This window comes from Taudactylus pleione, unplaced genomic scaffold (assembly GCF_031769625.1).
Source record: "Taudactylus pleione unplaced genomic scaffold, aTauple2 ptg000004l, whole genome shotgun sequence".
Classification (NCBI taxonomy): Eukaryota; Metazoa; Chordata; class Amphibia; order Anura; family Myobatrachidae; genus Taudactylus; species Taudactylus pleione.
Window position 1 is genome coordinate 1,637,446 of NW_028284407.1, and position 15,239 is coordinate 1,652,684.

Consider the following 15,239-nt stretch of genomic DNA (forward strand, 5'->3'; position numbering starts at 1 on the left):
AATTTGAGCATAGGTGTATATGGAAATTGGACATCTGCATACATACAGAAATGTAGTCAATAAAAGGACACAATTCAATGATTTATCTTTGGTTTATTTAAGACAACTTAAAGTTCATTTTTTTTTTTTTTTTTAATCTTTTATAATATCATTGTCATCATCCACTTTACAGGTCATCCGCGTTTTTTCAACCAACTTTCAACTGGACTGGATGTTATTGGTCTGGCTGGGGAATGGCTGACTTCAACAGCAAATACAAACATGTAAGTTATCAAATGTTCTTGTAGTTCTGTTCTAATAGTAACACGGGTCGAATTAAAGCACATATGATAGTGAACAGCTCTACTCGTTTGCAGTTTTTACAGCTGCTGCGAAAGATGAAAGTGCAGTAAAAACATAAAATGATAATTTGGGATAGAAGTTTAGTGGAGAGTCAACTTTAATGCTGGAAATGTTTCCTGCCTGCTGCCATATGTTTCTAAAAGTCTGTCCAACAATTATCATCAATGACTTTGATCAATAAGTAAATTGCACAAGTAATCAATAGAACAGTACATTTCTGGCAAATTTTTGCTCCGGTCTCACTATCTATATTATAATCTACATGGGCGTAACTACCATAGGTGCAAGGGGTGCAGCTGCTATGGGGCCCAGAGCATTGGGATCCCATCTTTCTTGTCAAAGTTACATGTGTTATATACATTTATCACCATTGGGTGGTACATAGAGGCCCTAACAAACTTTTGCTGTGGGGCTTTCAAATACCAAGTAGCGCCCCTGTCTCCTAAGGTCTGTCCCTGGAACTACTGTCTCAAATTCAAACGCTTGAAAGGAATACAATATTTAATGTGATTAATATGAGGACTCAGCAGTCACGAGCATCTGGCCAAGGAGAGTATCCCTATATTAGATGTGTCATGTGATCGACTCACGTTGTATCCTGGCACGCCATATACAGCCAGGTATGGCCAATGTGTAGTGTTCTGCCGGAGGTGGAACTTTTACCACTGCAGTTGGTGCAGAATCGCTACGAGGTCCCTACGTGATGGGGTCCTGGCAATGCTGAGTCACCTTCCCAAGGCCTCCACTCTGCAGTCTGTAATCAGAAGTTCTGAATGGGCTTCACTGCCAATGTACTGAACCCATGCATGCTTAGAACAGGCCTTGCTCTTCTGAGACTAGATGGGAGGCTATAGCTGCATCTCCAGCTCTTCTCCACATTTTTTGACAATGCAGTGTTCTGCACCTGCACTCCATTCCACCACCAGTATTTAGTATGACAGCCAGCCTATGCCTGTTTCCGGTGCCACGATTTGACTATTCAAAGCAGCAGGCTGTGTTTACAAGAGCAGGTTATATATGGCAGCCAGTGGTGTCCATAAGGGGAAGGAGCAGGTACTGTTTACCCGGGGCCGGACTTGTTGGAGGGGCTAATGAGAAAGACATTTGTCCCCACGACACCATGAAGTATAGTGAGCTACTGCCTGCTGAAGGGGATTAATATTGTCCCCCTTTGCAGCGCAGCTTGGCCCCTCCCTTAGGGTCCTTATTGGCTGAGCACCGGGATCATGTGACAGAGTGAGAGGCAATGGCAGCTTTGCAGATGATCCAACGGGGACCCCGGAAGAGAGTACGCATTGGGGGCCATCACTACACAGGTACCCAGCTCCCAGCTCTTTGAAGTCAGGATGAAGACAGCTGGTAGAGTCTGCTGCTCTTCCTACCGACCTGTTCTTGCAGCTCTTGTTACCTGTTGCTTCTTGTCTCTTACTGTCACTTGCTGCTTGTCTGGATCCTGGAAGGATGGGGCTCTGTTTGGAAATATGGAAAGCCTAGGAATGAGCAAACACTCTATCCCCCTCTAGATCAAGCAACCTAGAAATCAATAGAACCCATGATGATTCATTCCCTCCTGCAACCAGCAATGTCATCAAATAAATAATATTCACATTTAATAAATATACATATTTCCCAACCAAACAGCCCAAACATTAAATTAATAGTATTCACATATAGGGCTCCATTTATTACAGATATTAATTACTGGCGGCATATTTCGTTTAGCGATTATTTACCTGTTTGGCGTGGTTCAGCGGCGTTCTCCTGATTGGCTGTTTCCTCTGTGACAACCATCTGCACATATGCATTACTCTTCAACCCGACCAGGTCACAGAAAAGCCTGGAAAGCTTTGCTGGAGCTGGAAAGGCTGTACTGGCTTCCCATTGCCGGCAATGGGTACCATACAGCTCTCACCATCTATAGATGGTGTAAGCAATACAGTGACAAACACCGGTAATCTTAGTTTACTGTTGTTTGCTAAATATAGAATGGAGGACGTAATCCCCTTAATGAGTGCTAAAGTTGTTAAGTCTCTTTCATTATTGGAGTCCTTAATAATAAGTCCTCCATCTCCCTGAAGTCAGCCAAGCAGTAGACTAATTACCTCCAAAGCACCCCAGCATTAAATGTAATAAATAGTCCCATCACCCTACCTATACTATATAAGCTCCACTATGACCACATTATTCAATTAAATAGCCCCCACCATAATATAAATGGCCCACAAATAAATTATACCTGCCATCCATTAAATTATTAACCCCTACCCTCATCCACCATTAAATTATTAGCTCATGCATCAACCAATGTAACATTAGGATCTCCTACCTTCCACAATACTTTCCTTCTTATATCCGGAGGCTGGCTCTCCTTCTGTCTTCCTCCATTCCTGGCTGCATATGTAGGAGAGTGGGAACCACCTGACATGTACGCCGTCAGTATGATATCAGGTGAGCAGGCAAGATAAGGGGAAGAACAGATCAGTATCATCCAAGGCCACAGGCAGGAAAGAGGATAGACACCAGCCTGTCAGTAAGGCGTCCACCCCTGAACACCACATATGCCCCCTTCCTGCACAACATAAACATGGCCCCCACCCCCCGCACACCAACATGCCCCTGCTGCACAACAATTTAGTACCTGATTTTCCTGTAGCACTGGCAGGAGTTGAACCTGGCTAGAACACCAGCAGGCAGCAGTCCTCCATGCAGTGTGACTACAGTAGTTACAGTACATACTCATATCAGCAGGAAGTCTTCTGACCGGGTACTACTATGCTAGGTTCCTACCCCGGCGGTCTATTAACAACTACAGAGGACAAAAATATGCAGATGGCACCCCCAGCTGGCCCTGGCACCTGGAGCATGAGCTCCACCTGCTCCATCCACGCTATGCCCATGATTCCCAGCAATCTGCTGTTAATATGCTTTTCAACATTTTCTGATGACCGGAAAGAGCACTAAAAACATGAAGATTGGTTTCTTATGGGCATTAAAGAAAGAGTGATTTAATAGGTTCTGAGGTAATGGCACCAGCGTAATTTAGGCGAGTTTGCAGCTAAATTTTAAAGCGGCAACCAGTTACAGTATAAGGCAAAACCAGCCTTATCACTGATTGCCACTTTAAATTTAGCAGCCAACTCAATTAATCACACAGTGGGCCTCATTTATAAACGAGTTTTATCATTCACAACGAGTGATAAAACTTGTTGCGTATGATAATGGTGCTCCAGCCAATCAGCTCTCAGCTGTCATCTGTTTGAAAAATTACAGTTGGGAGCTGATTGGTTAGAGCACCATTTATCATACTCAACGGGTTTTATCACTCGTTGTAAATGATAAAACTTGTTGATAAATGAGGCCCAGTGTCCGTAATCTCGGAACCTACTTCATAAGCCAATACCAGTACAATAATCTGCATTGTTAAAAGCACAATGAAAATGGACTAAAACACCATCATCAAACACATGTAAAGCATGTAATAGTATTTGTGCAATTACTCATTTTCCTAGTGTATATGTGTGAACAAACTCATGGGGGGCGATTCACTTCAATGCGAATTGAATATCGCAGGAGCGAGCTCCCGGAACTATTCAATTCAGTGTGCTGTGTGGTCGGAGAATGCCGGTTATCGTGGTCATTGCGCCTTAACAAAGGAGTTAATGCGCGGTAACCGGCATTCTCTGACGAAAGTGACGGGCGTACGGCTGTTAGCGCCGCACTATGCAGACAAACAGCCGTGCACCCGGCACTTTTTTCGGATTTTTCTTCGCATCCCCATGGGGTTGCGAGAAGAAGTCCTTAGCGCGCCCAAACAGCGCGGTGTATTGAATAGCTTTGGGAGTCCCTCCCATCGCTATTCAATAGCGCATTGAATTGAATTCCCCCCATAGTTTAGGAATGTCTGCACTGTGCCAATGGTGACTATGCAGATAAAGGCAGGTCATTGGCTGATATTATACCAGGTAAGGGCAGGTCCAATGGCTGGCATTATACCCAGTGGTCGAAGTGGGAATTTTATAGTGGGGGTATGGAAAATCTAAGGTTGCACTTATGTGCGCACCAAAGGCGCGCATGCACAGGAAAAGGGTGCGTGTCCTTACAATGCGCTCTTTTTCAGCAGTATAGTGTACCACACCGTAGTACCCCTTATACACATTATGTCACACAATAGTAGTGCCCCCTATGCAATGCCCATAGTAGTAGTGCCCTTTATGCAATGCCCACAGTAGTTGTGCCCTTATACAATGCCCACAGTTGTAGTGCCCTTATACAATGCCCCTGATGCAGTGCCCACAGTTGTAGTGCTCTTTATACAATGCCCACAGTAGTAGTTCTCCTTATAGTAGTGACCCCTATACATTGCCCCACAGTAGTAGTGCCCTTATATAATGTACACAGTAGTAGTGCCCCTATGCAGTGCCCCTGGTAGTAGTGCCCCTTATACAATGCCTACAGTAATAGTGCTCTCTAAACAATGCCCACAGTAGTAGTGCCACTATACATTGCCCACAATAGTAATAGTGCCCACTATACATTGCCAACAGTAGTAGTACCCCTTGTAATAGTGCCCCTATACATTGCCCACAGTAGTAGTGCCCCTTGCAGTAGTGCCCCCTATTCATTGCCCACAAGAGTAACCGTGCCCCCAATACATTGGACACAATAATAGTGCCCCTTGTATTAGTGCCCACAGTATATAGTAGTAGTGCCCCTTGCTGTAGTGCCCAGAGTAATAGTGCCCATATTAGTGCCCCTGGTAGTAGTGACCCATAGTACTGATAGTGCCCACAGTAGTAGTAGTAGGAGCGCCCACAGTAGCAGTAGTGCCCCTTGAAGTAGTGCCCATAGTAGTAGTGCCCCTTGAAGTAGTGCCCATAGTAGTAGTAGTAGTAGTGCCCCTTCAAGTAGTGCCCATAGTAGTAGCAGTAGTGCCCCTTGAAGCAGTGCCCATAGTAGTAGTAGTGCCCATAGTACTAGTAGTAGTGCCCCTTGAAGTAGTGCCTAAAGTAGTAGCAGTAGTGCCCCTTGAAGTAGTGCCCATAGTAGTAGCAGTAGTGCCCATAGTAGTAGTAGTGCCCCTTGAAGTAGTGCCCATAGTAGCAGTAGTGCCCCTTGAAGTGGTGCCCATAGTAGTAGTAGTAGTAGTGCCCATAGTAGTAGTTCCCCTTGAAGTAGAGCCCCCTTACACATAAACACACATAAAAACATACTTACGTGAAGCCCCGCTCCGGTGCCCTCCGCCGTCCACCAGCTCCTTGCTCTGCACTGTGGGACAGGACTCCCACAGTACACAGTGCATAGTCCTCTCCCGTCAGCTCCGCGGTCTGCACTGTGGGAGGGGGAGAGACGTCATGATGTCTCTCCCCAACACACACTGCAGGAGCCGTGAGGCGGAGCTCAGGAGTGGGCTCCGTCCTCCGGCCGCAGGGAAGGAGACGCCGGGCACCTGCTGGTAACACAAACTCAGCAGGTGCCCGGCATATGGAGAAGGCAACATCAGCGCCTTATCCATATGCCTCTCGGCGGCGGGCGGGTCAGTGCTGGAGGTGCCGGTATACCATAGCGTTGTATACCGGCTCACTTGGAGCACTGATTATACCAGATAAAGGCAGGTCATTGGCTGGTATTAAACCAGATAAAGGCAGGTCAATGGCTGGTATTATACCAGATAAAGGCAGGTCATTGGCTGGTATTATACCAGATAAAGGCAGGTCATTGGCTGGTATTATACCAGATAAAGGCAGGTCAATGGCTGGTATTATACATACAGTAGTGCACATTGCTATATTATGATACAAAAACATTTCAGTCTTGTTTTATCAACAAAATGCTTACTTTTAGTAGTATTAATAATATATCAGTAATTAGTCCAATAGGCTGCATTAAACATATTGCAGTTATTTTTTCATATAGAAAACCCATGGAATCTTATTATTTTATTAACAATTTCAACCAAAATCATGTACATTATAAACTGTAACTTTATGCATGAAAGGAAAGTATATAGTTATTTATAAATAAGTTTATAGCAAGTGCAGTCATAAAAACGAAACAGCTGTTGGCGATTTTAAATTGTGTATTGATTTGTGCATGGTCTGAAAAAGAAAACAGATAAAATATAAATATATGGACTTGTTTACCTCTACATCTCCATCTAAGTCATAATTGTGCACAAATTAGAAAATGCACCATGTACTGTTAGCAGTTTCATTTGATATTAATAAGAACTAGATTTAGAGGAGATAGCATGAAAGATAAACTTACCAGGCTATTTATGTTTTGCCCTTACAATTTTACGCAGCATTGTACACTGATTTGATTCCGATATCTTACAGATATAAGCAATGAAAGTATTTATTTATTAACTATCTAATACCCCTTTTACACTAGAGCTAAAACCTGGATTATTGCAGGGGTAACCCGGGTAGCTCCTTGGTGTAAAAGGGGACAGGGTTGGATTGCCGGGTCGAGTGACCCAGCAATCCAACCCAGGTAACTTGCAGGGTTTAACACAGGAGTAACCCATGAAACCCTGAAGTGTGAACGGCGCGCTCCAGGTCACGATGACCTGGATCATGCCGCATGCCTGCCAATTGGACCGGCTTCAGTGGCGCTTGGAGATGACGTCATCTCCAAGCGTCCACTTCAACGCCGGAAAAGCCGGGTCTATGCAGACCTGGCTCCGGGATGAATGACGCCGACTCGGGAATATCCTGGGTCGGCGCCGGGGAAATTCCGGGTCTGATCCGGGTTGAAACTCTGTTCCAACTCCGGGTCAGACCCGGAATTTCAGTGTAAAAGCAGTATAAGTGACTTTTTATCTACTGAACTTTAATTGGTCAGTATTATCTATCTATCTATCTATCTATCTATCTATCTATCTATCTATCTATCTATCTATCTCATATTTATCTATCTATCTATCTCTTATCTATCTATCTATCTATCTATCTATCTATCTATCTATCTATCTATCTATCTATCTATCTATCTCATATCTATCTATCTTGGCTGATTTTACCTTGGTCCTGTAGCTCTCGCTGCTAATCAAATGCCAGGCAGGCAGTCCCAGTGGGAGGTGTTTTCTCCCCCCTGGGACTGCCAGTCTGGACCGCTATGAGCAGAAAAAGCACTAATTAGCATTTGTAATTAGCACTTGTAAATCATCATAGTGTTTTGGTTTTGGTTCTAAATCATCATCGTGTTTTGGTTTTAGCAAAACGAACCTCAAGTATTTTAGTTCGGATTCAGTTTTGGATTGCTTCTCAAATTTATAAAAACAGCTAAAATAATTTAATTTGGACTTGTTTTTGTTCCTTTAGTATTATTAACATCAATAACATTAAATTCCAGTCAATTTTGACCACTTTACAGCACCTGAAATAACAAGGGTGAGACTTAAATGCATCCAAACACACAAGATACAGTTTTTAAAAACGATTTCCAAATTGCAAGAAGACCCGAGTCAGGACTCTGGACCTGATTCAGAGGCGCTCGCAAAAAGCGAGCGCTCGCTCTGAATCAGGGCGGGCACTGTTTTTTTTAGTTGCGGCCTCCTGGCCACTCGCATAGCTGTGGGTGACCACCCACAGCTATTGCGAGCGGCCAGGATGATGGTCGCTATGGTCAAGACCATCGTGACCTTCGTGCTTTCGACGAGACCCTTGTGGTAGGGTCTCGTGGCCGCAAGCCCCAGAGAGCTTCTGGCTCTAATAGAGCCGGAAGCTCTCTCACTGACATCGCTGGTGATGTCAGTGGGGCCGCCCGCAAACGGCAGGCGTTCGCGTGCGCACTGGGACACCATCGGCCCGCTTGCGAGCAGGTCTGAATCAGGCCCTCTGTTCTACTCAGAACCCCAAAGTGATTCCGAACTGGGACTCGATTCAACTCGGAACCCCTAGTAAAGGTCTGTTCGTGTTTCAGTAAACGGAACCCGTACATCTCTGCTTCTAATAGGAATCCACTCCCTGCCTTTCTGTCACTCTTACCTGGCTTCTACAGGGCTGCAGTCGATGTAGTCCCTAGAAGCTGGTGTTTGTGCACATGCACTGGTCACGGCACCTGACAAATTCATGCGCATGCAATATTCATATATATAAATAAGCCGTAGATATCAGCTGATTTTTCTATTCACCTGATATGTTTATTTTATGGGTTTTTTTTTTACTTATTACTATAATCACTATTTTATTTTTTGCTTCACTCTATGTTTCTATTTACATTGTGAAAAACCCATGTATTATAGTTAAAGACCAATATTTAAATTCTTATACATGTATCTGAAATTTATAATAAATAATGACTATAAATGTTGTTGATATTACACCTGCTATAATTATAAATCTTAATAAGAGTCTACAGATTCAAGCCAAAAATAAATAGGATTGTTGTTTCAGAAGGAGGTTTCAGAAGGTTTCACTTTTTCATCCCATCAAATTCCCAGCTTGCAAGAATCTTTCTGTGTCACGCTTGCCTGAGACTAGTGTCCTCTGTATAACGCACTGATTGACAGGTGTCTTGACTTTAGAAAAACAGATACAGTTTAATGCTTGAGAAAGTTTAATAAAGACCTTTAAGAAACCAAGATCCATTAAAAACTACTTTCAAAAGTAAAATGTTAAACTAACAGAGTGTAAGGCCAACGTATTGAAAAATTCTTAATACACAAACACTTCTATTTACTAAAATAGGTATCAGAGGTTTTGAAATTTGCTTCCCCGGTGCAATATGTTATTTATTCATCTCGGTTACAGCTGCTGAACTGTGTGGACCACACCATAGTTAAATGAAATCATTAACCTTTTCCCTGCACCATACTTGCCTTCTTTTAAAAAAGCAGCACCTATGAGCGTGGAGGTAAAGTGGGCGTGTCCTGCTACATCTGAGAGGCGTGTCATAAACCTGACTTATAACTAAATGTAAACGAGCCCCATAGCTCTTTTCAGAAAATGCATGTAGCATTTATAGCCAGGGCCGGCTCTAGGGGTGTTCGACCAGTGCGGTCGCACAAGGGTGCCACCCCTAGAGGGCGGCACCCTTCCCCAGCATCCCGATTTCAGCAGGACAGTACTGTCCCGCTGCTCCATCCGCGGGCCGAAGTGGCACGCGGGTGGTCTAATTGGGAGGTTGGGGACCCCCACCACCGCAGCTGTGCGGCGGTGCCGGACCCCCGGAGTGTGAATGGATGCGCGCGGCATCCATTCACTGACGGAAGAGGGCTGGGGGAAGCCCAGCCAGTGACGGATTGCTGGGCTTTACCCCCAGCCTGACGTTATTTGGAGGCGTGCCATGTGAGCACGCCTCCAAATAACGTCACATAGGGGGTGTGGCCTATGATAATTAGGCCACGCCGTATGATGGGCCGTATGATGGGCCGGCACAGGGTGCTCTGACCCCTGGAGCCGGCCCTGTTTACAGCCAATGCAGGGAAATGACATTAATGATCCCATTTGAATGTATATATCTCTGTTTTTTTTATTAAATTAACAGCTACATAATGGGAGTAAGGTGCAAACAGGGAGATTGCTGGACTCTTCAGGGAGTCAGGGAGATTGCTACTATTTCAGGGAGTCTCCCTGACAATGAGAGAGATATAGCAAGTATGCCCTGCACTTTATACTCACGTGATTTTGATATAATTTTTGAAAATGAGAACCAGTTTGGACAGTTTGTATGTTGGATCATTATATCCCATTGCTGTCCCCTTCATTCTTTAATGGAATACAGGATCTGGTTTTAGCCTACAAATGTCACTATTTAAGTTGCTATCTTTAGAAACAGGGAACTACGCCCCCCTGCATGCCCTGTCAAAGTTTTGCTATTGGGGCATGCTAAAACTGTGGCAAGGCATGCCGGGATGCAGTGATGTGCGGTGAGGTGAGGCAGAGCCTCACCTGTCATACTTAGGTATACTCCAGAGTTTTGACTATAAAAATTATAAGAAAAATGTAAAGAAAATATTATAAATATCTTTTTTCTCTAATAATTTTTATAGCCAAAACTCTGGAGTAAAAAGTCAATGGCAGGTGCGTCACTGCCTCCCCTGTCTACCTTTTCCAAACATCCCAAAGTATTTCCAGCACTATATACTGCTGCACCTTTGTATAATGCCCACATAAACCCTCGGGTTTATATATGTATCTGTAAATCAGGCTATGATACTAGCCAGTGCCTCCCCAGCCAATTACCTCATCACACGTCACTGCAAGATGTGCAGTTCCATGACAGCAGGAGTGTAACAGGTTGCCTAACCCCTATTCTATACAATGTTAGTTAGAAGCTGATTGGTGGCATATGTGGGTGTTTGTATCACTGCGATAATAAACAAAATATGCCACTTATATTAAGGTATGTTAATAAATTGGGCCCTTAGCTCCGTGTCAGAGCAATTAGCGTTCCATTTTGCACTTTCCTTGAGGTGTCCCTAGGCATCGGACACGTTTGACAATTTTCTAAATCTAATCATGTAAATAAATGAGAAGTATTTATCTATCTATCTATCTATCTATCTATCCTAAATCTATCTATATATCTATCTATCTATCTATCTATCTATCCTAAATTCTATCTATCTATCCTAAATCTATCTATCCTAAATATATATATATCTATCAATCTCATATCTATCTATCTATCTATCTATCTATCTATCTATCTATCTATCTATCTATCTATCTATCTATCTAAATATATTTATCTATCTCATATCTACAGTATCTATCTACCCTATATCTATCTAACTATCTATCTATCTATCTATCTATCTATCTATCTCATATCTATCTATCTAATATCTACAGTATCTATCTACCCTCTATCTATCTATCTATCTATCTATCTATCTAATATCTACAGTATCTATCTACCGTATATCTATCTATCTATCTATCCTATATCTATCTATCTATCTATCTATCTATCTATCTATCTATCCTATATCTATCTATCTATCTATCCTATATCTATCTATCTATCTATCTATCTATCTATCTATCCTATATCTATCTATCTATAGATTGTAAGCTTGCGAGCAGGGCCCTCTTACCTTTATGTATGTCTTTTACGTGTGTCTTTTATGTATGTCTGTTCTCTCTCTCTCTCTCTTCTCTCTCTCTCTCTCTCTCTCTCTCTCTCTCTCTCTCTCTCTCTCTCTCACTCTCTCTCTCTCTCTTTTCAAGGTACAATTCCTCCTGGCCTTATATCAATTAACATTTGTATTGATTGTTCACCTTAGTTTTAAAGGAGGACTGTAAGTGTATGGTTCGATCCCATTAGAGTGACGACACCCATCTATCCCGGTGAAAGTGGTACATGGCAGGAGACTGCACAGACCACTGTACATTACCTCTCCTCTTCATTACGCTGACATTTCAGTTGGATGAGCATCTTTTTGTTTTGTTTTTAGTCATGAGTAATTAAGAGAAAGTCATCATGTATAATTACTCCTGACAGATATTGACTTAACTATAATGTAGAAACAAAGTTGTCCTTGGGGGTTATTAGATGGTGACCACCACACATAAATAATTGCAATTGCATTCAATAGTTTTTAATTAGGTTTGTGTGCTTTGTTATTCTGGAGAAGCAAACTTTTGTATTAATTGATAGTTATTATTGTTATTTATTTATTTTTTAAATCCTCTAAAACTATTCCGTACTGTGTATAAACTATAGATATATTTTGGATTTTGAGGCAAATAGTCCAGTTAGCTAGCAGCATATCACTTTCTGCGCCTGCATACTGTACATCTTCTCTATTACATGTAACAGATCTTGCGCATTACCTTATGTATTGTATATCTATATTTTCTTTATAAGGTTTACATATGAAATCGCGCCGGTTTTTGTCCTGATGGAACAAATAACACTTCGGAAAATGAGGGAAATAATCGGCTGGTCTGGTAAAGATGGAGATGGCATTTTTTCCCCAGGTAAGTCTTCTGGGCGACTTTAATACTGGGAAAGTAATGGGAAGTTTATTTTCAATCTGAAGTGTACACCGCAACACTCTAAAAGCACAGAATGTAAGGGTAATATATTGGAAGCTAAACGGCATGAAGTCAACATAACTAGGAAGCTGTGAAATAAATACTGCGGCATGGCACCCTCTGACTCATACAGAGACCTGGAAAGAAAGAAGAGAAATTGACTTCAGTGTCGGTTTTGCCAACTCTAACTAGTACTGTATATTCTTTTATTTATACTGAATGCATCTAGTAGGCAGATAACACTACTAAAAGAACAGCGCATTCTCTACAGTGATCGCCGTAGTAATGCATGGAAATGATGATCTGGCAGAACATAGCTACGTATGGCATGTACCCACGGCGCCTGGAGCAAGTGCATGTCATGGCACCTTCCTTCCCCCGCAGTGGGTGTCTGGCATGTCCAGAAAACCTTTTTTGCATTATCCCTCAATCCTTGAGCATTTTTTTATAAATTTTTATAGAATTCCATGTAACAATTGATTATATCGGCAGTGGCTAGAAAAAGCAACCAATTATTATTGACCTAATAGAACCGATTATCGACCTAATAGAACCGATTGTTATTGACCTAATAGAACCAATCATTGTTGACCAAATAGAACTGATTATTATTGACCTAATAGAACTGATCATTATTGACCAAATAGAACCAATTATTATTGCCCTAATAGAACCGATTATCGACCTAATAGAACTGATTAATATTGACCTAATAGAACCGATCATTATCGACCTAATAGAACTGATTAATATTGACCTAATAGAACCGATCATTATTGACCTAATAGAACTGATTATTATTGACCTAATAGAACCGATCATTATTGACCTAACATAACTGATTATTATTGACCTAATAGAACTGATTATTATTGACCTAATAGAACGGATTATTGACCTAATATAATAATTAAATATGATACAAAGACAAGAGGTGCCGGTACTGCGTACACTGAGTGCTGCCTGCCCGCCATACTGATGGATACTATATCATAACTAATATTGTAAGCAGTGAAATATTATTTTTCTTTGAAAGCTGAAAAAAATATATCTATGGTGCTGGGAGAGGCTGGGGGCTGCCAGCAGCTCCCGGAGTTCTGGGCAAGCCCCCAGTGTTACGAGAACATGGGTGTGACATGCAGACACGCTCCCAAAAGTCGCACATCAGGGGGCGTGGCCGGATGTGCACAAGGCCACACCCCTTTCATGCGTTCTCGCCTTCAGCGCGCGCTAGGAGTCTCCCTAGGTGCCACACTGGGTGTCACTATAGTGATGCCACTGCCCGAGCTCCCTCTTCTATACTGATTCTCTGCTGCTTGTCCTTCTTCCTCCCAGCACCACCAGCTCTCCTTCAGGCACAGCATTCTTCCCATAGAGAGTTTATGCTGCTTTAATTTCTACAGCAAATAGACCTTTAGTATACCTGAGCTAAATACAGAGAGATAATGTGTAGATAAACAATGCTATTCTTATGCCATTAACTTTTAGTGGAAGCTCGTTTGCTGAAGGCAGGTGCAAAATCACAAAGAGTCCCAATTCATACGCACAGTATTACTGTGTACTTTCAGGATGAGTACAGCTTAACTACATAATGCAATCTTTTAATGATCTAATACAGATATGGAATCCATTATCCAAAATGTTTGTTATAAAGGGGTTTTCAATAAACTCAATGTACAATGCTACATAATATGTTGGCTCTTTATAGACAATAGTTTGGAGCTCTCTGACCAAATATATGTTACATTACCTGCCATACACCTTCTCATTAAGTTGTTCCAATTCCCTCATGTAGATTTTATTTTGCACTGATGGTCCCCCTTCCCTGGAGCCGGCCCCAATGCTGAGCGAAGCGGCGCCACGCTTACTTTCGTAAAATGTTTTGGGGGGTGGGAGCATGCCTCCAGAATTTGGTCACCCCCAACCGGACCAGGGCACCTCAGAACTCTCGACTGTAACAGACCTAATAGCACCTATTATTACTGATCTAAAAGCAACGATTATTAATGACCTAATAGCACCTATCATTAATGACCTACAGCACCTATAATATTCATTACTGACCTAACAGCACCTGTTATTAATAACCTAATATCACCTATCATTACTGACCTGACAGCACCTATTATTAATACCTAATTTCACGTATCATTACTGACCTGACAGCACCTATTATTACTGACCTGACACCACCTATTATTAACAACCTAATATCACGTATCATTAATGACCTAACAGCACCTATCATTACTGACCTGACAGCACGTATCATTACTGACCTGACAGCACCTATCATTACTGACCTGACACCACCTATTATTAACAACCTAATATCACGTATCATTAATGACCTAACAGCACCTATCATTACTGACCTGACAGCACCTATCATTACTGACCTGACAGCACCTATCATTACTGACCTGACAGCACCTATCATTACTGACCTGACAGCACCTATCATTACTGACCTGACAGCACGTATCATTACTGACCTGACAGCACCTATCATTACTGACCTGACAGCACGTATCATTACTGACCTGACAGCACGTATCATTACTGACCTGACAGCACCTATCATTACTGACCTGACAGCACGTATCATTACTGACCTGACAGCACCTATCATTACTGACCTGACAGCACCTATCATTACTGACCTGACAGCACCTATCATTACTGACCTAACAGCACCTGTTATTACTGACCTGACAGCACGTATCATTACTGACCAGACAGCACCTATCATTACTGACCTGACAGCACCTATCATTACTGACCTGACAGCACCTATCATTACTGACCTGACAGCACCTATCATTACTGACCTGACAGCACCTATCATTACTGACCTGACAGCACCTATCATTACTGACCTGACACCACCTATCATTACTGACCTGACAC

General features: G+C 42.4%; 1 protein-coding gene across 4 annotated transcripts in view; it reads left to right on the forward strand.

Annotated features, from left to right (window-relative positions):
- The window catches only part of GAD1 (glutamate decarboxylase 1), a 167,564-nt gene that overhangs the window by 117,147 nt on the left and 35,178 nt on the right, over positions 1-15,239 (forward strand). For all 4 annotated transcript variants that reach the window (XM_088469590.1, XM_088469513.1, XM_088469505.1 and 1 more), the window contains 2 exons: positions 173-263; positions 12,160-12,272. In XM_088469590.1, the coding sequence (XP_088325716.1) occupies positions 173-263; positions 12,160-12,272 (204 nt within the window). The remainder of the gene's footprint in view (positions 1-172; positions 264-12,159; positions 12,273-15,239) is intronic.